This window comes from Accipiter gentilis, chromosome 7, assembly GCF_929443795.1.
Source record: "Accipiter gentilis chromosome 7, bAccGen1.1, whole genome shotgun sequence".
NCBI lineage: Eukaryota > Metazoa > Chordata > Aves > Accipitriformes > Accipitridae > Astur > Astur gentilis.
In genome coordinates this window covers 16,702,352-16,727,939 of record NC_064886.1, presented here as the reverse complement: position 1 = coordinate 16,727,939, position 25,588 = coordinate 16,702,352, and the positions used below count along the sequence as shown (strand labels likewise).

At 41.5% G+C, this 25,588-nt stretch overlaps 1 protein-coding gene across 1 annotated transcript; it reads right to left on the bottom strand.

Annotated features, from left to right (window-relative positions):
- Positions 1–76: 76 nt before the first annotated feature.
- PPTC7 (protein phosphatase targeting COQ7) lies at positions 77–22,544 on the bottom strand. Its single transcript, XM_049805183.1, has 6 exons — positions 22,176–22,544; positions 12,642–12,821; positions 9,650–9,848; positions 7,295–7,418; positions 5,137–5,266; positions 77–3,735 (listed from the first exon to the last, which is right to left on the bottom strand). The coding sequence occupies exons 1-6, from the start codon at positions 22,375–22,377 to the stop codon at positions 3,677–3,679; spliced, it is 894 nt and encodes a 297-aa protein (XP_049661140.1). The 5' UTR covers positions 22,378–22,544; the 3' UTR covers positions 77–3,676.
- Positions 22,545–25,588: the final 3,044 nt, after the last annotated feature.

Sequence of the window (25,588 nt, the reverse complement as noted above, 5' to 3'; positions counted from 1 at the left end):
GCCCAACACCCCAAGTCTTGGTGCATCACTGTATTAACAGAGTTTGTGCAATCAACTTTACTTTAAAAAACACATCTTAGTATAAATACTATATTTATTAAATATCTTTACAATTCATTTAAATGTATTTACAGAACTATTCCTGCATAAGTTATACCTCAGACATGAAATTCACATAATCGCCTCTTAGGTAAGCATAGATGATAGTCTCATTTTAACAACAACAAAAAAGCATCCTCATTAGATACAGACTCAGATTTGCTTCGTTATTTCAGCTATCTTTGTAAGAAACTACTTCATACAGTCAGTTTCTACACAATCAACCGAGTTTTCTCCCTGGAGAAAGGATGTCCATTACTGAGAGACAGAGATTCCATCACAAAATCCTTCACATCTCTGCCAGACCTTTGCCTCTCCCTTCTCCTTGACTCAGTCATAACTGGTCCCAAAATCTGTTTTTTTGTGGGTTTTGATTTTTTTTTTCAGCCATACCTTCTTCATAAACACAAAGAAAGTACATTTCAAGTGAAACTGTATGTTGCAGGTCTCCCAAAGATAGCCATAAAAGTAGCAAGGAACCACAGAGTTTTTCCAATTCACCACATCTTAGCCCTGTATTACCCAAATACCTAGTAACGCTGCTGCAGAAATCCCAGCTCCTGCCAGTCCTGTGATGTTAACGCAGTTACTGGTGTGTAAAACACTTCTTTTCCTTCAGGTGGCTGCTCCCGATAACACACACACACCCCCTCTGCAGCAGCTGAAAGCCAACCTGTGCTCCACTCGCACACACTTCCATTTCACAGCACACCTTTCTTGTATGCCTCTCATGAATAGTCACAATAATTCCTAGCAAGTGTTACTGCTTCATGCATCATTTAAAATTATTTTGATAGTATGGGCCCTGTCATTTCCTTTTCCAAAAACTGGTTGTGCGCAGACAGCTTAAGTTCATAGGAAGAAATTAGGTTTGATATGTTGAGTGCACATCTTTTAAAAGAAAAAAAAAAAACAAAAACAATCAAGCATGTGATAAAAATATCAATTCTTTATAATACAGTATTGCTTTATAAACAGATGGAAAAGCTATAAGCTTTACTGGTCTTTGGTGTGTCCGGTGAGGGATAAACTCATGATTTGCAAAACAAAATCCAAATTTGTTCTTTATTAAAAAAAAGAAGAAAAAAATCACAATGTGATATGAGGCAAACGGCTTTGTTGATACTGCTCAGCTAAGAACGGCTTTAACAGAGCGCCAGGCTCGGCGCTGTGCCGCCAGGCAGCACAGTTCAGCTCCAGAGAAGCCAGCCGAGTCTCTCCGCTCGCTTGGGGATTCCAGACCCCAGCCCAGCAGCGGTGGAGTACAGTGCACACAACACCTCCCGCAGGGGTAAGCACCGTCGCTGTACTCATCTATCTGATCCACATACATCTCCCAATGTATAGTTCGGGGGGGGGGGGGGGGGGGGGCGGGGGGGAGCGGCAAATAACAAGGGCTGGGGATGAGCATGCTGAGAAAGAGGGGTCAGACTGCAACACAGTCCAGGTCTGCAGGGGCATCATTGTAAGGTAAGTTCAAGGGAAAGAATCATTGATCAAATCTGCTCTAATCAAGAAGCGTGACAGTGAATACTGGAGAATAAAATGTAAAGACGCCCAGATTTGAGAGAGAAATGCCCCTCCCAAATGCTAAAAACAAAGCCCTATACTGCAGCGTGAATACATTCCTTCTAACAAGACAGCTAGACACAGCTTGTTCAATTTAAAAAAAAAACAAAACAAGGACTGACAATTTGTGCAAAGTTATCCACCACTCACTGCTCCATGGATCGCAAAACTAATTAATTTTCTTCATTAATATAATCCTCCCCATACCCTCACCAAAATAATATTTTGGTCAAGTTCGGGTAGTTAAGGCATTTTGACAAGTAGTTACAAGGTGATTTAAAATAGATAGCTAACATTATGCCAATTTAGGAATAGCAGATAAATTACTGAAGAGCTTCCAAATTAATCACTTACTCTTATTATAAATGAAATGCCTGTTACAAGCATGATGCATTGAAATATAGTAAAATGACATGTACATGGTACATGTTAAATGACCTTAAATAAAAGCTTAACATAGTTACGCAAATATACAGTACAAGTCCACAAAAATTCTTTAAACAAGTTGAGGTAACCTCAAACTTAAACAGTTTTAATACAATAAACCAGGTAGTAAAAATCTCCTTTTGAGAGCAGGTAAGATTACTTACTGACCAAGTTTAACTGCACTCACCTAAACAGCAACATTACCCGACTTTTTATATATAAAAACATGGCTTTAATTTATTTCTACATACTTTTCTACCAGCAAAAAAGTTAAAGAAAAACTGACCAAAAATATATATATCTTTACAGCTATCAGCTTTTTGTATGAACCTCGGGAAAGAAAAAGGAAAGCTTGCTGGAACAGGGGGAACAAATGTAAGCTACTGTAATTCAAAAGGAAATGTAATATTGCAAAGTGGCTGTTAGATAACTGTAAACATCATTAAGGTTCATTCCGAAAACCCTAAACTTTAGTTACTGAAATGTAAGTTTTGCTGATTATTCATTAATAGTTTCCATTTATGCACTTAACTGCTGCTGCCACAGCATAATCGAAGAGGTGCTTGTTTGAGAGTCAGAAAGATAAGGATCAACTGGACTTCAACTGGTGCAGCATATTCTGTTCTACACAAGCAAGAATGGCAATTACTAACACAAATCATGTTTCATTAATAACAGAATTATCTACCAAAAGTGAAGACGTTCAGAGTTGAGGATGATCTGTTCTTTGTGCAACCTCCCACTGTAGCATTTATGCCATATCAGCCCGCACTGGTGAGATGGGTTAAAATGCTGAAAGGACCTCAACTTTGGCCAGCTCGGCTTTTTGAAACAGAGTTAAAATTTTTGTTAAAAAAAAAATCATCCACAGCCAAAACATCCAGATACCAGGCCCATTACGGACAAATGATCTGCAGAACTTTTAAGATCACAGTTAAGCACCTGAAATCACAAAACACATTTGCATCCATATAACTTGAACTAAATATGGTTTCTGAAATTTTGTACTAGAAAAGGCTCCTAGGCTGACACCATGTATGGCAAGAGCAGAATGTTTACAGCAGTTATAAATCTCCTGAAAACTGGAGCTTAGAAACACGAAACCTCAGCTACCACTGTAACAAGACTATGCTTATGAAACTGTGTTCTGTAACATACCCTTTAATGAATAGTGAACGTTTCTAGTAAATAGAGTAATATGCCCTCTTGTAGAGGTTTTATCTACTGAATCTAGTTTGAAAGATGATAAACCAATCCTACTCCTTTGAAAGTAAGTCACATTTCAAATGCAGTAACGACTTGGGATTGATCTCCCCCTTTTAAGGACAATGACTAAGCTCTGAAAAGACATGCTTCAAGCCTTGAGCTTCTTCATTTCTTGCTGGCAGACAGAGACCAGTGTACTACAAGAGTGGTTCTTAACAAGGACTTCAGTTGCGTCTCAAGACGGGCAACGAGCTGGAGAACCAGCTGCTCAGATCAGCTGCGAAGGAAGAAAGCAATCCTGCCAGCAGGAAACCGTACATGTGAAGCTAGGAGCTCGGGGATAACGAAAACATCAGAAGCTGACACTCTGGGCAGATCAGTCTGTATACTCGGCTACAATAGAAAGAAGGACGGTGATGTCATCTGGTTTTCCCCCTGTAATATAAGAAAAGTAAAATTATTTCTTCAAACCACAGTGGGTCATCTTCTTATAATCTGTGACATTCCCCCATGGAAAGCTCTTTAAAAAAAAAGTTTAAATATTCAAAAACTTGTTTTGTGTAGGCACAAGAACTCTGCTCCCTCTACCTCCTTTCCAAAATGCAAATGAGGGTAGCAATGACATTTAACACAGCAAAAAAAACCACTCTCCTTTTAATAGTTTGTGATCTCACTGTAGCTTAAAAGGAGTACAGAACCTTGAACATTGTTGTTAGCAAGTAGAGCAGAAAGCCCGGTTTTTAGCACACTATTTATTTAATAAACATACAAAAAAGCTGACATTGTTTTGTTACAAGCAAGTGGCAACAAAGTCAGTATCTTCTCAGGAATTTCTACTGTAAATCAAACACCTCTTTAGCATCTTCTCCAGCACTATATTACTGCATCTCTTTCTAAAAGCTACTTAACGTTTTTAGTAGTCGCTTTTCAAACCTCAACAGCTAGAGCAAGACACTCAAATCCTACAGAAACGGCTCAGAGAAGAGGGATGGTGTTATGTAGGAAGTCAAACCAGTCCTTTGGACTCAGGAGATCTGCAGTTTCATTACTGAGTGACTGAGCTCTGTAGCAACGCAGAGCCCAAGCTTTACAGCTATTGTCTCTACCCTTAAGAAAGATGCTTAAGGGTCTTGCAGAAAATCCTGTCCTCCTGATACAGAGATAGTGCGAACATCTTTACCAGCAGAATTTTATTTATTTATTTAAAAGAAGAAAGGGGGAGGGGAAAAAAAAAAAAAAAAGGTGTTTGATAGGACTCTGAACTCTGCCAGGTGTTAATATCTTTCTAGAGCACAGCAAGTAGAACCAATGGAGAGGTCAGGACGGGGATGCTAATGGTACAAGGATCAGAAATTTCAACCCCCCAACAAAACCCTACCAAAGAATGGGCAGAATCCCAGCTAAAAACATCAATAATAGAAGACCTTAAAAAAAACAAGAACAAAGCCACAAAAAACCACACCCCGCCCCCCACACACCCAAATCCAAAGAACAAGTCAAATACAGTTTCCCCAAGAGCCTGGAGAACTCGTATCAGGCAGGATTCCTGGGGCAGGAGTGTACATATTAGATTTAAAAAAAAAAAAAAAAATCAGTTCTCTGCATTCCAGCTGCTTCCCCACAGGAGGCTTCTGATCAGCCAGGGCCTGCCATGACCTACGTCAGGAGCTGGGGTCCTTGCCAAACCCAGCACGCTAGCTTGGTGCTCTACTGCCAACCGCATTTCTTAGCACTCTGTTCTATCAGATCTGCGAACAACAGAACTTCACTTTGCTTAAGATTTCTCAAAGATAGCAGGAGTGGGAGGAAGAGAAAAAAAGAAAAAAAAAATCTTACCTCTCACATTCAATCCATTGTCACATGCAAACTGTGCAAACGGCGACATGTAAGTGGGATCATATGCCAGCTCATGAGCTTGTTCAGCAATGCTTCTTGCAGTCTGCTGTATACTCTCATAGTTGGAGTTCTAAATTAATGAGGAAAAAAGTTTATTCTCGTAAGAAAGTCTACCCGTAGCCATTTTGCTGATGCATGTCAGTTTTAGAGATCCCTGACTGCTGGACCTCTCTCACAGATTTGGGCACTAGTTATCACCTCCACTTCCAAATGGAACCCTCACCATCTTTCAGGCTTTACAGATTTGGGTTAAAACTGCAAATCTTCACAACTGAAGTCCAGACCTCTCTTGCCTACCAGCAGCTACAAGACTTGGTTCTGGAGGATTTGCAGAATTTAGAAACTTAGAAGGCTAATACTCAGAATAGACTAAAGTGTCTCACCTGAGGGAAGCAGGATATTTAATAGCTACAGTAGCAGCTCACACTGGAAGAACCATCCTTCCCTCACAAAGTAGGCTCTGTTGAAGTAATTATGTTTTATCTTGAATGGAAAGTCTGACTTCTCTGACCCTCGTACCCAAATTGACAAAAGCACACTTGGGGAGAAGGGGCAGTTTAAAAGTTAGATGAGAAAAAAATTTATTGAGCGCACACACACTTTCTAGAGACTGCATTTTAAGTGCCTTTTTTTTTTCCTGTTTCAGTAACTCTGCTGCTTTACTCCAAGCCTTTTCTTACTCAAACCAACATGAGATGACAACCAACCACTCTTTTTGTTTGTAACTATTTTAAAATGCCTTGCCATTTCAAGAGCCTTCCCTGCCGTTTGGGGAATTAGCAGGCATTTACATGATTAACTTTTGGCTGAACCTCACAGGGAACTTCAGTGCCTATCCCAAACACGCCAAAAGGTGGAGCTCAACTTTCTTCCACACGGGAATTCCATCTCCAGTGTCCACGCAGGCTAACCTTGCCTCTGCATAGCAAAAGGGAGGCAGGAGGGCAGCAGACAGAGGTATGATCTGGCTATAGCATAAGTAACCACCACGCAGGTTAGCAGCCAGCCTGCCAGGCCCTTCCAAGCCATGACAGCATGCTGATACAACTTCAGTGCTGTCATTACCTTTGCTAACCAGATTAAAGCCTCTGTGACAGCTTGTGCTCTCTTTTTCCATTTCACAGCACAGCTTCTCAATTTCAGACCTGAATATTGCACCGAGAAGAGAGTGATAGTGGGGAGTGCAGAGAGGGGGAAACACAAGGGTCTGCCTGATGTGCAGAGGCTGGTCAGACATTTTGTCTGTAAGGACCCATTCTCTATCTGACACCACCTCTCAGTTATGTAGCTGCAGGTAAGAGCAGGCAAAATTTTTTTTAAAACCACACTGTAATTCTGCATGTTAACCTTATTTGCATTTCATAACAAAATAGTTTCCTCAGGGAGGTTATACATATTGATATCTCCTAAGTACACTTTCCTTTCTGTAAGTAAATAGCCTTAAGCTAAGTGTTCTCATCCAAATTAAAATATTTTAATGTATTTTTACTATTTAAAAAGAACACTTGTGGTTGCTAACCTAGAGAAGTTGCCAGGGAAATTTTTTTTACAGAACACTGAAGATTTTCAAGCACACACAACCCACAATTCAGACAGCCCGCACTACTTTACAGTTACTGTTTTATAACCCTTCAGAAAAGCTTCAAATTACTTTTAAGTGTACAGCTCACCCCCTCAAATAACCCAAGAGAGAATGCTGTATTTTCATGTATATCATCTACAACCTGCAAGTACAGATAAAATAAAGTTGCGTGGGCAGCTGGCCAAGGGCAGTGCCTGCTATTGAACATCTCCCCCTTCCTCCTCTCCCTCCCATCACTAGTTAGTGACTTGGTACCAGCTGCTACTTGGGAAATTTATGCCCAAACTGCTGCTTCTGGATTCAGCCTAGGTGCAGATCCAAGAGATGGCACTTCGGGGGTCAATGTCCCTTTCTATTGCTCACATGGGGTATTAACTTAAAAGTCTCTAAAAGGTAGCACTTTGTGGTGGGTCTTCTATATAAAATACAAAAGTTACATGCCTAAAAAGTAATAGGAGTAACTATGATAGATAACCAGTGCAAAAGATGCAAGAGATTCAGAATACATGCACGTACCTTCAGCTTTTTTAACTCCTGCAGAATCATGTAGTCAGGCATGTTGTCAAACAGTCCGTCTGTTGCAGTCAAAATAATGTCTCCAAGTTGGACATCAAAAGAAGTACTATCAGCAGCATCAGGGCTGTGGAGATGACAGATATGTTAAAGAAGAGGACTCCAGCTTTCACTAAGACACCAAGCAATGTCAAACCAGCACACCAACAACTTTTGTAATTCACTACTGTTATGTGTTTTTCTGCAAAAGAAAGAAATAATCACTAACTGGAGCTTTTGCACCAGGATGGCTTGTCAAGAAAGCTACAACAGAAGAACTGTGATTGTAAACAGGTAATGTTCCAGCTATTACACAAAGGATTTGCATTTAAAATTCCCAGATGAACAATCTTGCAAACTAATCTGCTTCACAAGTGTATCTCCATGGAAACCATTAAGTAGAATGGCAGCTCAGGGCTTCCTTCTTACTCATCTTAAATATGTTAGAGAGCTATACTTGAAAGGACAATTCATAACAGGAACAGCTGAAACACTTATGGATTCTGAATCACTTTCTAATGCAATGGAAGATGAAAGGTGTCTGAAATGGCTACCAGGAGACCATAGCCAGTTGGTCTACTTACATCTAATACATTTTTCTCTAATACCGAGAGGAGAAAACATCTATTTTGGCCATGAATATTGCTGCAAAATCTGATTCTCAGAAGCAGCATAATGACAAACGCTTCATTTTTAAAGATTCTTCAGGGGTCTTTAAAAGGAAGAAACTGCTGCATCCCATACCATTCGGCTATGCCAAAAAGCAAGAGCTGCTTTGCTCAATGGGTTTGTAGCTGCAGGAAAGTTAAAAGAGTTAAGATTGCCTGCGTAGTCCCATAAATAGCCAAATTTAACATTTTACTGGGACAACAAATAAAAAAAGTAATGGAGAAGTATTTAGACAACATCCATGAGTACTAATTAATGTCAAGAACAGTGCAGAAACTAGCCAGAAAGCTATAATCATGATTCAGAATTGAAGTGTGGAAGCTCATTTATCTTGCGCTTTCCTTATTGTGTGATGACTCAGATTACTCTGGTTTCCTGACTTCCACTGGACATTATCAATTATCCCTGTGCTTGTTTTTTGTCTTCCCATGGATGACACAGAATCTCAGAAAAATTAAGATTTTTAGAGCTCTGGAATCTCAATCATTCATTTAATTTTAGTCTAATAAAGAGGTTAGATTATTTAAGGGTTCTAATTTCAGAGTTCTACCCTAGCTTCCTCTCTGCAGTCTTATGATGAAGTAATAAAATCACATGCAATAATGGTCAGGAGGTTCAACAAATTAACCAACATTTTAAAAAAGATCTATTTTGGCATTGAAGTCATAACCCTTACTGCATCAGCCTTGATATTTCATAGAATCATTTAGGTCAGAAAAGACCCCTGAGATCATCAAGTCCAAACCTTGTATCAAAAACTTAAGATGCCTATTGCATTCCCTGTATGCTATGGTCACTCTCTGAGGATCCTTTATCATCTTCCTGTATTCAGAAGAGGTATATTGCTTTAACGAGCATATAACCATTATTTGAGAGCTGTATTTTAATATATATTTGAAAGCTGATTTTTTTATTTTTTTTTAATTTCTGGTGAGACTTCACGAAGTCAGAGGATGGATCAGCCTGACACTCTCAGAGAAAGACAAGTACAAGTCTGTCTTTGAAACAACTAATTTCTGTGAACAGATTGTCCTTTCCTAATACTCTCATCTCCCAGCTCGGTGTTCCGCCAAACAGTTTGTTGCGCGTTTTGGTCAAATACAATATGCTGCGGGAAACACAGCTATTTGGAAACACAAGTTAGTCACATGTCCCTCTGCTCTATTCTTCAAGTACTTGCTACCTCACTGCCAAGATATCTAAATTAGCGTGCTCCAAACCAGTCTCAAGAGAGTACAGACAGGGACTGGGAACAAATGCTACTGGTAAGACAAGGCACTCATGCAGGATGACCGGCACATATACCAGCTGCAGTTTTAACACAGCAGCTTTATTGAGCAACGTCTTTCCACAGATCAGAACGTGCCTAGTGCACACCACAGACTATGGGAATATGCCATCATGAATGAATAACCATTAGCCCAATAAATTCAGACTGTACAACAGCATACAAAGTTTAATTACAAGGTAAGAAATGTTCACATTACCTAAAGATGGGGAGGCAGGTAAAAGACCCTTTGATTGGATACATGCTTAAATCCCCACACACTACGCTGCACTATATAAAGAGCACCAAGGCAGCGAAACTGCAACCTTTTGGGAGTTGATCACATACACAAATTAAAAATTTAAGATCCTCTCCCATCTTACCTGTCACTTAAGACAACTCCTTCTGCTTCCGGTGGAGCTATTGACAGTTGGAACGGAGTGTTGAAATAATGCTGCTGCTCATCAGATCGATGTACTACTTCTCCTCCTCTGACTACCAAAAATCCAGAATCCCCCAAGTTGGCTGTATGTAAACGATGACTTGTTCTGTCCAGAACTACTATACAAGCTGTACTGCTTCCTGGAAAGAGAACATAGTAACTGGAGTCAGCCTTACACAAATTGCCTATGCTTTCACCGATTTGATTCATAGTCCAATTATTCAAATATTTATCAAAGCTTACAAATCAGGAGAAATGGAAATAATAATGCCAAAATTAACATACACTAAGACAGCAAAATGTTAGAAATCTTTGCAACACAAACTATAATTTTTGTATAAAACTAACTTTTTCTGCTTTGATCTTGGTAAACACGTTATGCTGACAAATACCTGTTTTGTTCCACTTTATTTACAGTTTTCCATCCCAACATATGTCAGCACATTCTGCTATAGGACTGCATTTACAGAAGTCACATAAAATACTGAAATTCCAAAATCATTCAGATAATAGGATTCTAGTAGCATCCATACAATGCTGGGTGCTCTCCACACAGTTTCACTCATCAGCTGTAAATAAACCATGCCAAGTAAAGAACTGCTTGCAATTAAGTATTAGGTATTATTGCATTACTATTGTCAGAACATTAAAATGCTTTTCTTCATAGTATGGCTCTGGAAAGCTATCTTCATGTCTAAAAAAATAATCATCCTGTCATGTCTTCAGGATACTAACTTCACAAGTTTAAAGAAAACACGTTTCAGAGACAAATACTATTTGATTAAAGTAAGACAGAACAGAAACATATCTACTTGTCAACCGTGCTCAGAACTATCCCAGCCATGCTTGAGGGCACTGAGGAATTCTTGATTCATTCACTGGGAAGTAGCCACCAACTGTGTTTGGTTGCAAGCCACAAAAAAAAACTGTATTGCAGAGATACCCATCCACAGACTAAGTCCTTCACAGCAAACAGCAATCACAATTTCTGCAAACAGGATAGCACATCCACCAAGAGAACTTTCATTCCTGAAGAAGGTGAAACACAGCTAAAGCATTTCTTCTTGACTTCTGCCTCTAACATAAGTCCCCGTATCAGCAGCCAGTGAATAGTCATCTTCTATCCTAATGTTCTTTCAGCAGAAGTTTCCAAGCACAGCTAAATGTTGGACAGACCACAAGCTTGCAATGAGCTAAGCTTACAATAAGGCTTGCTAGTGCAGAAGTCCAGCTGGCTCTAGGCATCACCTATTCCAGATGTTTCCCTTCCTAATACAGGGAGTTCTCTGCAATACACTTGCACTTAATTCGTTCTCTAGTGAATATACAGGACCTTCTCCACTCTTACTGAATGGTAAGTCAAAGCAGTATCTTAAGAAAAATTCAGATTTTAGATGTGACAGCATCCAAGATTGTTCTGCAATACAAAAATAATGTTTAAATAAATAGCACAGTTTCCTCTCATTTCAGTTTTATTTTAAAATATTTGCTAGGTTCAATTCTGATGAACTAAGTATCAAGACTTAAAGCATAACAGCAAGAAAAAGTTATTGCCTAGTGAATCCTCCTTAATGAAGTCCTCTCCCTTCGCTTTATTTTAAATAAACTCTAAATGCTCATTGCGGTGGTAATTCCAGGGGTTTACTTCTCCTTCTAAAAATACTGTTCTCTGTTAAAGCAGAAACACTAAGGATCATTAGTTTCAAATTCTAACTCTATTAGCAGAGTGTAACTAGGAGGCCATGTGTGGAATGCAGATCTTGTGACTCAGCATATGCTGCTTTTCAGAATTCAAAAGGTCAAGCCAAGCAGGGCTGCGTCCGTCTGCAAAGCCGTTGTGAGCACTCTCACCAGTGGCCCACTTTGTAGTTCGCTTAGAGCTACATCTGCTTTGCACAAATAAGCACTATCAAACACAAAATCCTAATGTAATTACCGACCACTGCTATTTTAGTGATACTTAAGGTCACTTCTGAGGTTTGAACCTATTCTTTAGGCATATAATGTGAGAACATCTGTTCTGAAGCTCAGCAGACAAGTTAAATATAGCTTACACAGCACTCTTCTGGCACAGAAGTTTAAGGTCAGGTGAGAAGCACGCGTAGCATGCACAGTAACACTTTCGTGGCGCATAAAAGGTCACATGCCCTTTAGAAAAGTATTCCATTTTCAAGGTTGTCAGTTGAGGTCAAATGTTGCCTCTCTATCTGCTCACCACTCCCAAGGCAGCTGGATGCCCTGTCTAAAATCAAGTTTGACACAGAATATGCTAAGCATCTACTTTAGTTTGCTTTCAAAAAAATCTGTAATGAATCCCCCACAAAGAATTATAAAAATAATAAACAGTACCAGTGATTGTATGATATAAACTACTTAAGTCAACCAATTAGGTTTAAAGTTCATTGGACATAAAAGGCAACAGGAGCAGTAAGGCAAGGAATGAACAGAACTGCATCCAGTTATCGTCAGAAAATATTTTTGCTTGCATAGCTTAAGCGAAAAGCCACAACCAACCATCAAGGGTTTTCAACGGAGAACAGTTATTTGTATGTACATAACAGAGAGAATGAGTGCATGTCATAACATATTCTACTGCAGAACTCATTTTGCAAACTCTCTGCAAGCACTGGTGAATTACCACTCTTCACACATAAAGGCTCTTTGCCTTTTTTTAAATATATATATATATATATATATATATAAAAATATACACACACACACAAACATTCCCCGCATTACTGAATGAATCAAGACAGTTTTTAAACATACAAGAGAAAATACGGATGCTACCAAGACAACTACATTTCTACCTTTTTTGGTTAATTAAAAGATAACTGCCTGCAAATTTGTTGTAGAAGCTGACAACAGATTTAAGCAACCTTGACCAGATAACATACAACACAGATCCAATTTATATATTTTTGCTCTCTTACCAAGCAAAGGTACTTTGTTCTGCAGCAGCTCACAATAACCTGCGGTGAGAATCCCAACAGGATTGCTTGGTACAAACCGTCCTTCTTTTACTAAACGTTCACATGTTCGCATTAGAGTCCCTGAGAACTGAGAAGGGTCAACCCCATAGTCTCTCCAGCCACCTACACCATCTGCTACTCCTAGAAGAAAACAGAAAATGAGAGTTATATGAACAGAAATGGTTTCCAAAACAAGGTTTTTAATTTTTGCCATCACTTAGGACATTCAGTAACTAAAAAGTAGGACATAGCACCTGCTTAACAACATTTTTTATGACAAAAGATATTTCTAAGCATTTGTAAGAACTTCTGACATCAGCTCCTAGACAAATCTCTAAATATAATCTGAATTGCTGAAGAGAAGGTAAAAGTCTAATGCCGAGAGCTCCTTGAGGAGGCTGACTTCACTAGAGAACAAGTAATGGGGAATTTAAGGGGAAGAGGGGGATTCAATCACATTAACCTTTGATTAGTCCATAGAATTAAACAAATTCTGCCAAAGCTTCGGAAGCTTCTGAGCAACCGCAGAGGCACATAGCAAAGACACACACAGAAAAGGGGGGTGGTCAGAGGGAGGTAAGCAGCAGATATGATAGTCTACTGACCATTTGGGTAAAGTATTTTGAACTTCCTCAGCTGGCCCTAATGACAAAAGTAAAATACTGTCTGAGATTAAAATATTTCTACTGGGAAATTTTTCCAAAAAATCTTTTTGATCGTCAGCATGTAAGGACTAACCATTTCAAACTCAGGTTTCCATAACGTATAAAGCTAAAATAGTATGTTCATGATAAAAACACGAGCCAATTTCAGAGCTCAGGTTGTGCTGAAGAACAACAGCCTCCTCAGAAAAAAACCGCTGCTGTTAGCAAAGGCAGGAAAATTTGACTGAGAAGGTAAAACTAAGTTTGCCTCATCTACAAATGCCCTTCACATCGGACACCATCTGAAACTGAGATGGAAGGTTTAGAGCTGAACCTTGGCACGAACTATAATCTGACAGGAGGTTATAGCCAGATTCTGAACAGCCTATCAACATTAATCAGATTTCTCCCAAAAATAGTCCACAACCTTTTAGACACCTGCTTTGTCCGTTTGCTTTCTTAGAAGAACGCTGTAGGAAGGCAGATCCCTGTATTCATCCCTTCAGACCAGACCCTGACAAGAAGCCCATGCAAAAGCAACCCTGGCATTCTCGAAAATGACATTTCTGGTTTCTTCAAGAACAAACTAATCCTCTCTTTACAGGTCCCACAACTTCAGGTTAATACTGGATTAACCCTTTGCTTTCTGTTGCCATGCAGACAAGTCTAGAATAAGAGATTACCGAGAAAAAGTTCTAGATCTAGAACTTGAAATAGAAACCATGCGACAGTTTGGATAATGATGCTTGCTTTACATGAAGTTATCAGATGAGCGGCTTTTTTCACTTAAGGATGAACATAATCCACGTGTACTTTTGTTAGCTGAGTACAGCATTGCTTCACCGACAAGAGAGTTAATGCAATGAAAAGATGATGTTTGACAAATACCATCCAAAGCTTTTGGCTCCCAAGATGGCTACAAAACAAGCTCATCAGAAGTTACCGGTGCGCTCTCAAGTGATCAGTAAACCATTTTTGCACTAGTCTTCTTGGGAAATATTTTAATAGAAACACTACAGCATTAGTATACAGTACAAGAAAGCCATCACAGCAAGCACCTGATAAGGTTAATTATCAAAACCTATTCCAATTTTTAAAGCAAAAATAAGAGTATGCCACCTGATTTTCTTTGCTCACTTCTTACTCCAGGCAGGAAATCTCAATCTGTATCATAGCAGCAAACTTCATACTATCTTGAGCCATGAAATGGCTTTGTCTGTCTGCCTTCCCGTCTGCTTTTTGCAAGCTATGAACAGCTTTAAGTACATTCTACCAGTGCCTTCCAAAACAGTCATCCTCTAGACAGTCCAAAAGTCAGTCCTCTGACTTAGCTTTGTGCCATACTTAAGAGAACAGATTGTCTGCTTAAGAATCAACAAGGCAGTTGTACATTCCTTCTCCATTGCTGGCACAGAAGCAAACAGGACCATAGCATTCATGAGCGGGCCTTGGAGCATGCTTCCACTGTAACACCTCCACATCAGCTCACTAGCTCACATACCACCACTGGCACTTATTTCTTAATCTTGCCCAAAATGGACAACATGAGGGTTTTTTGCAAAGGTTTGTTGGTGGGGGGTTTTTTTCTCTTTTTCTTTTTTTTTTAAGCTGTATCTCAAATTAGATGAACTGACTTAGTGGTTTTTAAAGTTAAATGACCTTGCTGGCTTCCAAAGCATGGCTCATGAACACTGCCAGAGCAGTCAAATGCTTCCTCCTGCATCAGCACAGAGCCAGGAATTACTGCTGCCGTCGAGACCAATGGCAGTACACAGGCAAAGCACATTCAAGAAGCCCTATACCAAACAGTGCCACTTAGAAAACATTGCCTTGATTGTTTTTGCCTTAAAAGAAGATTTTTACATTTCCTAAGATCTTCAGCCATCCTGTCCTACCTTCAGCGTGGTTTTAAAATAAAAACAGTATCTTTACATTCTACATTCTCAACATAAACTAAACAGTTTTATGGGAAAGGAATACGTGATTTTAAAACAGACTGAACAAACTGCTACTGAAACAGATGAAATGTCAATGAGAATAAAGTTTAAGACAACTTTGTGGTATTTGATATACAGCAAACAAGGAGAAAAACTATTTGTGAGATATTTCAAACTCCAGAAGCAGCAAGAACTTAAAACTCAACTCAAAAATGAACTAATTTTTATGTAATAGCTTGTTTCCCCGCCCCTGTCATGAAAGGAAAATTCAAAGGTACTGCTATTGGCGGTATCACTGCCAAGGAGTAATGCCAAGCTCTATTCATTTATATTATCTTTGTTTTCATCCAAGACAAAAAAAAAGGTAAATATCCAAAACAACTACTGTTTTAACAAGTGAAAAAGATTACTTGGGTTTTCATTGTCTTACATTTCATCATAAAACATTAAATACTGTTTTCCAGTATCCACCATTTAACTTGAAATACCCGTCTTACAAAATATGAATCACTGGACATTTAAGACAAACTGCATGGCTGAGAAGAATTGCTGAAATTGAACGGTTTACAATCCTTGATTTTTTTCTAAGCTATGCAGTAAATCAGAAAATTTTATAGAAAGAATACATCTTTGAATATTCCCTGTTCAAGCCTATGCAGAAATTACAGAAGTGTCCACCTGACACAGTGAAATGCCTGTGGCTAGATGAACAACCACTGTAAATAAAGCAGTTGAAAATTTCACTATAAATTACTTCAAAAGAATAAATGCTTCTTGAGTATTTAACTATATTATGGAGACCTTTCAGAATCTTTGAGAGTTAACACTCCACTACATTGCCTTCTGCTGGAAAATACACAAATACTACTGCCAGATTACATATTTGCTGCATGTGTCAGTCCAAAACCTGGCTCTTTCTAACTTCTTAAAGATTCAGTTTATCAAGATTTCACATAGAGAGACAGTTGCAATGAAGTTTCAAGACAAAGCACAAGTGACTGATGCTGCAGCACAGAAAACAAGCAAGTGAAGATACTGGCACTGAAACTTGTTAAAATTTATTTCAAAATGCTAAAAGCACCTGCGATAAAAATACCAGTTGAAATGCAAACATAAAGTTGTTTTGACTGCCAACCCATAAGGTTAACTGCAGGAGCCCAGGCAACAGCCAGCCAATGCCAAGACTAGTAATATGTGCTTTTCATCACACACTTTTGTAAGTCAGATCCAGATGTTATATCTAATCCAGAGCAAATATAAACTAAACAGGCTTAAAGTTCAGAACAAAACCACAAATACTAATCAAACTCTGTTTAACATAAATAGCATTATGAGTGGAAGTTCTGGCTAGCTGGCAAACTAACCTGCCCATGGTCAGAGTCCAGAAGTATCACCCTGTCCCAGAAATATCTTGAAAGATGGAGACTCTCAAACCTTCCATCAACAAAGAATAATAATCTCACACAGAAGCACCAGGCAGGCACAAGTGTGCCGGCAGGAATTGCTTTTGCATGCAACCACAATTAAGTTTGTAAGACACTCCATGCATCCTATTGAACTTTCAATTTCTTGAGATCCTTACCTGAATTAGCAATGAATCACTGATGAAAGAACATCAAAAGGATATATTTGTCACTTAATTTTTTTTTGCATCAACTACAGAAGAAAGGCTAAAATGGTAACAAAGTGCAACGTGATGCACTACACGAGTTTGAAATACAGCACCTAGTATTTGTCAACATACCAAAATTGAGATTAACTGATAATACTTCTTGTTTTATCAGCAATAAGATAAATCACACACCTACAGAGGTTCTCCATCCAAAACAAGTCACATGCTCAAAGCCAGCACTAACTCTCCTAGCAGCTTCACTGGCAGCATGTATGGGATCACAACGTTATAGCCAAATGGTGTCTATCCCCACCCCCCCCCCCAGGTTTTGACAAAGAAATAACCTAACTAAATACAAATCCCTAAAGGCAGATTGTGTGTGACTGATAACTAGTTACAAAAGGAAAGATTACTTATTCACACTGGCCATTTTAAAAGTTACAGTAGACCTTAAACTACCCTTGCATAAAATAGAAAAGTACTGGAAGAGTAACTGGCTAAGTGATAAGAAGGAACAAAAAGCAAGAGGCAAAGTGAGAGATGATGTTGAAGAACAAACTTAAGGAGAAAAAAGGAACTGGAAGCATTAAATTGTGCATCTACTTCCAGGAAAAAGCAGCAGTTCCTTTTACGTTTTTCTCCCCTGCTACAATACACTGTTGTTCCTGAAACAGGTTTTTACCAAGTAGATCTCTTACCTGTTTTATTTAAGCCTGAGAAATTGTTCAGTGGATTTTGGGGGCTACAGTTTAGGAGAACACTAAACTATTACTTATTTCTCAAAGTTTTGTAAAAACCTCCCTGCATAATCATAACTATTTAATCTCTCAAGGTGTTGAGCAACCACGGAACGAACTTTCATAGCTGAACTGCTACTGGCAGTTGGCACTTAAATGATGAAAAGGAATAGGTACTGTAGACAGACATCAACCAAGCTGTGCTGAAATTACTTACAGCCTGAATAATCTCAGGCTCACAATATTAATAGTGCAGATGAACCAAAGTAAACAGCGGGAGATTTTTGCAACATTTCCTGCAACATAGGTATGATTAATGCCTCACCTACTGTATTGTGTTCACTTTTGCTTATTTCCTTCTGTGATTTCTGACAGAACCTGCTTTTCGTTCAAGCTCAGATCTGCATATGAATGGAAATCAATGCTACCAACAAGTATCAATAGCACTTACAATTAAAGTAAGTGTTCAACTGCAAATTCTGATCAGAATACACTGCGTGCAATGCCCTTCCAGAAACTGTGGTCAAGAAGAATAACCAGATTTTAGTTTCATTCTCAGAAAGGGAGCTACCACGTTTCTAAAGGTTACCTTCAATGCTACTTAAAAAAATAGCTCTGCTGACATTTGGATTAGCTGCATTGACAAGAATGTAGGTGAATATGATTGGTAATGGGATGTTTCTCAATCTGTAGTTTCTCTACAAATGACAATACTTATGCTCCCATGTTAAAAAGAGAACTTCATTTGGTCTATTACAGACTAAGACACATGCACAATTTTTTTCAAATCACTGATTACTCCCCCTACAACGTCCTAAGTTCTCCCAAGAGAGTAGGTGAAAGGCTACTCTGAAGCAAGCAGACAACTTGCCTTCTTTAGTGTGATAAATTGTGATAAGGCATCAATCTCTTTACCAGGTATGATATCAAATAAACCACTTAACATAGTCTTATATGACCTTCAGGCATCAAAGCAAGAATCTCTTCCTCCTCTATAGTTTCCAGAACAACCTTGACATTTCATCTACAAATCCTTTTACCTTTTGTAGTTTACTTTTCTTGATGACAGTGAGACTAACAATATTCCAGGGGCTTTGTCACTCTAGTTTTACATACCTCCTATGCAGGCTGCTGACAAACTTAATTTCCAAATAAAGCACAATTCCAGCTGCCCCACAACAGCACACACCCCCCTCCAAAAAAAATTAAAAATCAAGATTTGCAGCAGATGGAACAGTTGCCAAATTTTAACCTTGCAATGGACAAACAGTACCCTGATGCTAGACATTTTCCTACTACTGCTGGGGGACAGAAATAGTTTGGAAGACTAGTCAAGTCACACTGGCTACACCCAAACTTCTACCCAGCACAGACATTGTATAAGTGATGCTGTCACGGGATGTGCATTGGTTGCTGTAATGTTTCAATAATGAGTCACGCAACAGCTTGGAAAAATCTGTAAAAAAAACTAGCAAAGACATCAGGAGCCTGATAAGGCAGGAATAAGCAAGAAAAGGCAGATCCCAACAATAGAAAAAACAATCACCAGCATGAGACATATCAAAATTTATAAATGAGCTTCAATGTTTAGTTTTGTTAAGCAAGTGAAATGTTTATATAAAGTGTTCAAGTTCATTTAAAAAATCTGGGTTTGCTCCCTAAGCACTAAAAATTCTACTCACATGTTAATTAGGAAAAAACAGAGGTGTCACTTTCTGAAGAGTTTTGTTCTTCAGCTTTGAAAAACAGTATTTCTGTCCTCAAAAGCTAAAGGCATGCCTTCAGACATGAAGTAGTACTTAATGTCTACCAAGTCTCAAGAAGATATTTGAACATTCTGAGGATCCGGACAACCAAGACACTGACAGCAAACATATAGAAAGATACAATATGGTACAACCAGCAGCAAAAAGAAACCATGGGCCTGAATCATTAAAGTTCTAGAGATTAGTATTAGTAAAGCCATTTCCTTTTCTCAGAGAGATCCCAAAGGAAACACTCTGGTTCCGAGTTTCTTTTTTCTCCCTGTGCTCAGAACGGGAACAAAACATGCAAACTTAACAGGTATGTCCCAGACAAAAGTAGAAATAAGAGACAAAAGCCCCAAGGATTCAAGTACACTAGTAACAGGCCTTATCAAGTCTTTAACAACTATGGGAGGACTGGAAATAACATGAACCTTCATAAGCTGTCTTTGATCTTACTATGAAAGGATAAAGGATGGACTAGAAGACACTGTTAACAATTTTCAGCCTTTAGACGATACAGTATACAGATAACAAAAGAGTTGTTTAGCATTTTTGTATCTGCTATAAACACACTGCCTAGTCAACTTTTGTTTGACCTAAGAAAATGAATCCCCAAGCACTCATGCCAAATGGCTGGGAGTAGCTCTTTCACTGTTACACCACACCCATATCCATCCCACACAGGCATGCTTCCCATATATTGGTTCTAGAAAAGACTGGCACAGAAGAATTTTAGATTAATTATCTGGCATGGCTTTGTCACTGATGACTACTAGGGCAGACTAACTCAAAGTGATACACTTGAAATTTACGGTTCTCTAAAAGCACTCTTACTGTGTTTAGTGTTCACTTTGGCTAAAACCACATGGGCCTCTTCATTAAACTAATAGTGAAAAATGAAGCTTGAAAAGCAACAGTTCAGCTCAGCCAGTTTTGTTGAGGTGCACAGTTAGGCAGTTATCAAGATAGTACAAAATTTATGAAGGTCTTTAGAAAATAGCTACGGAACCTCAGATTTGTGATGAGCTTAAGAGGAATTGAGGGCAGGAAAAACTAGTGCTGAAGCTCTTTTTCGCAGCAGTGTAGAAGAGCTGGTTGAGAAAGGGACAGCAGAGATGATCATAGTAGCAGAAACAAGGAAAAAACTACTATACCTGTAAACTTAACAACTATAGATGAAGAAAAAGCATCAAGTTAGATTGCATCAAAACCCATCCTGAGTGTTACTGTTTGCAGAACATACACTGGTGTTAGCTTTTTGGTAGGTATATTAAAAAAAGCAACAGAGAACTAACATAAATACAGCTTTTCAGGGTGGTGTGGGGGGATAACAACAGCTTTTCTATTTAAATTATTTTCTTCTTGGTACTCAAGACATCCTGGTCTGAAGCTTTCTTTGCTGTGTGATCCTTAAGTGGAGTTACAATTCTGTTTGTTTTCAAGTTGCCATGAAAATTAATAGACAAGCTGTAGGTCCACATATAGGAATTACCAAATATGGCCAAAAACCCCGAAACATCATCAAATGGTCTAAATCCACCCGCTTCCCCGTGCAAAGAGTCCACGTAACTAAAGCAGATTCCGCATTTCTCTTACGGGCAAATACCGATTGCTCAGTTATTTATCAGTGCTGGCCTAGTATGAACTTTAAAGGCAGCCAGCCTGAGTCACATGTTCAAATAAGGTTGTCTAACAGCTAATTCGAATAGAAAAAAGTTTCTCTGAAAGAGGCACAACAGAAAAGATGCAGAGTATCTAAAATGCATTGACCAGTTTTCCACATCTCCGTGAAAGTTGTAGCATCACCCTTAGAGTAACAGCTCCCTTGAGAATAATCTGCAATACTGTTACCTAGCACCAAGTTACAGCTTCCTGAAAAAATCTCAGCTATATTAAATGGCAACCAAGTTACAATGACAGCACAAAATTGTGAAGAATCACCAAGCATTGTCACATCATGAGATACTGCAGTGCAATCCCACCAGTTTTAAATTAAAAAAAAAAACAACAACAAAAAAAAACCGCACAGGCAGGGGAGAGGAAGCTTTTTTTTAATGTCAGTTTTGGTGAAAATTTACTTCTGTCAGTTGCTCGAAAACTAACTTTCGCAGAGCGTCAGCCAAATTCAACCTTGACTACACATGAGAAAGGTCAAGCGCTGCCAAAAGCAATGCTGCTCATAAACTGAAGATTCCAGTGATTAGCTGTAATTATTCACTACTTTTAAAATTTGAACCCTTAAGATTCATTCTGCACATGAATCCAAACCAGAGAGCGTAATCAGGATAGAATAAATACTGAAATTGAAGTTTGACATTTGAAACCAATCTCAATGTCACTTTGCCTTTCACTTGACAAGGACACAGCACCCGCTAAAATCAGGAAATGTCCGTTTCAATAATCCTTTCTGTAGAAATGCAACACATACACACAGGGCTTGGTTCAGCTTTAAAGGCACACAGAAAGCGAGACTCACTACATGCTGTTTCTCTGGCTTTCGGAGCCACTAGGCCTTACAGGCACCTACAGGTGAATCGCCAAGGCTGGGCAGCAATGCCCAGCACCTACCCCACCCCAGAGGCACGCTGAAGCGAGGCGCGTGTCGTGCTGCAGCAAAGAGCACGAGACCTTTTTCTGAAACCGGAAAAAAAAAAAAAAAAAGAGAGGACTCACACTGACATTTACAGGTGGAACCAGCTCCTTTGTCTGCAACCCAAGACCGAGCCACTTCGCCATGTGTGGCTCGAGGAGGCGAGGTCGCGACACCGACGCCAAAGCCGCCTCAGCACCCCCGAGCGGGGCCGCACCAGCACTTACCCAGCACATCTGCCGACCGGTGCCGGGCCACGAAGCAGGCGTCATCCCCGTAGCACATGCCTTTCTTGAGGATGCCCTTGCGGAAATCTTTGCCAAAGCCACAGCTGGCTGTCACCAAGCTGTAGTCACGGGAGTCCGTCTGCGAGAGGCCGCCCAGGACTGCCCGGGCCACCAGCCTGCCATAGGAGAGCACCGAGAACATGGCGTGGGGCGCCCAGCAGCCCAGAGCCAGGAACGCGGGGAGCCACCGGCGCAGCCGCCTCCTGACCTGCCAGCGCCCGCCGCGGGGAGCCAGCCTTCTTCCCCTGCCCGCCGGCCGGCTCGCCTCAGCCTCCGCCGGCCCGCGCTGCCCCTCCTCGGCCCGGCCCCTCGCCCTCCCACCCACCCCCCCCCGCGGGCCGCCTCGCCCCTCCGGGCCGGCTCCCGCCCTCGTCCCCGCCGCCCGCGCTGCCCCTCACGCCCCACGCGCCGGCCCCTCACGGCCGGGCTTGCCGGCAGCGCCCCCGCCTTCCGCGCCGCCACCACAACCACCACCAACCCCCCCCCCCCCCCCCGAGGGGGGCTCTGCCTCCTCCCCGGCCGGCCGGCGCTGCCCCGCAAAGGCCTCCGGGCTCCCTCCCGCCGCGCCGTGGGGTGGCCCGGTCAGAGCCGGCGGTGCCCGCTGCGCCGCCCCCGCACCCCGCCGGCCGCAGCCGCCATCTTCGCCGCGCGTGCTGAGGCCCCGGCGCTCGGCGAGCGAGCAAACGAGCGGGCGACGAGGTCAGCCCCGCCCCGCCCCGCCCCTAGCGCGCTTGCGCAGCAACCGGCGACCGCCTCATTGGCTTCCCGCCGCGTCTCATTTGCATGTTGCGGGACAATAACACCGGCCGGCTCCCGGCAGCCCCCGCGGCGGCGGCGGCTGCGGCACGGCCCGCCCCGCCCCCTTCCCCCCCCCGCCCTTTCCCCTCAGCGCCCTGGTGAAGCGGCCTCGGAGCCCCGCGGCCCTCAAACGGGGGCATCGGCGGGGTCCGGGGGAGACGGTTCTCCGGCTTGCTGCGTTTTCCACCTGTAATTATCGCAATTACGTTTTCAACAGCCGGGCGAGCGAGGCTGCGCCTAACCCAGATACTTGCCCTCCACGCCCATATCAGGCCGCATGTCTCGCGTGCTCCAAATAATTCGCAGGAACTCGGTGGCCGTTTGTACTTTCTGGCTATTAAGGACGGTTATGTGAGTCATAGCACACAAAAATTTATTTTTAAAGGACAACTCCGCCTGTCTTCCCTCGCGGGGTGCAGGTAGGGGTAGAGCCAGCTCGCTATGGTGCATGATGTTTGCGGTTTCTGGGGAAATTCATGAAAGTGCAGCACGTTAATCCATTTTGGGTAAGGGGCGTGAAATGCCAAACAAAACCCTCATGAGAAGACCATTAGTATGTGGTCATCATACAAAAACCACTAAAATTATTTTAACTGCAGGTGAGTGTGATACGAAGGCAGCAAGCCGGCTTTCAGCTGTCCCCCCGGACAACTGCAAAAATACCAACAACTTCAAGGCATCAACACTTTAAAGATCCACCGTGTTTCAAAAAGACCCAGTTGCTCATCTTCTGCAGCTCACTTTTCTGTGCCGCTTGTGGGTGCGCAAAGTGGCTCATGCCCGTGGAAGTTCCTAGCAGGTAGCTCTGCACAGTGTGCGCAAATTCGTTTCGTGCCTCCGCACACACACAAGCGCAAAGAGGCTGCGGCTGCATTATATAACCCAAGATACGTAAATAACAAAACAACAGACGGGTGTAAATAAAGCAGAGGTAGGTGTGAAACCTGAACCCCAAGCTGACTCCAGTGAAAGGAAAAGCCGCGCGGCATACTCCACGGACCCAACCCACGGGGAACATTATTGAAGCACGTCATTATAATAGTGTTAAGAGGTGGCAGGCTTTTCACTTGCTGTGTGTCTTGACGGAGACAATATTCTTCCCCTTTAAACTGCTAAAGGCTTAAGCAATGCATGAAAATTTTCCGCCTGAAGCTGAAACTGTATCCAAACTGATTAAAAAATTAATCTGCCCATTAGAATAGGGAGAAGGAAAGTGCAGGGAATACAAAGATTGGCCCGTGCCCAGCCATGGTGAATTAGCCGAATTTGCCAACGTGCTGGAGATAAGGGTTTGCTGCTGCCAAGGCCCGTCAGGGTGTGCGAGATGACAAACAGCGCTTGCAAGGTAGCTCTCTCCTCAGCAGCAAACACTGCTGCCTCACCCCTGCCCGTATCTCCAGCAGGAAAGGGAAGTGCATGTTTTCAGAGGTTCCCCCACAGAGTCATTCCTTCCCTCCCCTCATTCTCATTCTTCCTCCTTCTTGTCCAGGTCCCTTCTAGGGTAAGTTCAGCCTGCCCTAGCCCCTTCAACGCAGCTGATTTCAATACTGCCTCCCGTGCCAGGGTGCCCTGAGGCAGCCCTGGTTAGTGCAAGGTGATGTGTGCTACGCTGGCTGGGTCTGCATTGCTTCTCAACCTCTGATCCCCCACCGCACTTCCAAGTAAACCTGAGTTCTCCATGCCTCATCACATGTTTCCCAGAGCTGGACGGAACACTCTCTGTACTGCTTTGCCAATCAGCCATGGCTCACAGATTGAGAAACTCAGGAGGAGAGCAAGGCCATCAAACACACCTGGCAGAGCATGACTCCCTGTTTTGGTAAGGGCTCCCCAGCATACCATGAGCAGTTCATCCTTCTCCAACCCTGGTCACCCACCCAGGTCTGCCCAGGCGGCCAAAGACGACTACATCATTTACATAACAATTAGTAACCTTTGCTGAACTCTTTCACTCCTGCACGATGACGTTGTACCCAGATGAAAAATTGCTATTGGTTTTCATTCACAGGATCACTCAGCTCCTCTGAGACAAAGAACAACCATTTTTAATGAAATAGGACAGAGTTGGTTTTCCCCACTGTTCAGTATCAGTCCTGATAGATCTCCCTGTAAATCCCTCCCAGTACATGCCCTGCTGTCTCACTCAGTATTATTCTTGTACCCCGAGGGTCAATATCCTGCCAAGTGCCATTTGTTTAAAATTCTCAAAGGCACAAATTTGGCACAAAAACTGGGGCAAAGGGCATCCCCCTGGTTACTGCAGCTGGGTGGAATCTTCCCACCTCAAAGTCCAGGATCCATTTACATCAGTTCGTTTAAACTGCAAAACAAAATGAACTCTTCCTGCTAGGCTTGCTCAGACAGACTAATAAATGCAACGGGGAGTGCTAAACGTTAAGTGCTGTACAACTGTTGAAGGCACAAGCAGTTTTTCAGCTTGTAGTGAGACTGATTCACTTGTAGCTGACGTCAATCCTCCCTCCCTAGTATCTTAGCCTTGGAATTGGAGTATGATAAATATTACCTGTAATGCCATCTGCCGTACAGAGACAGCC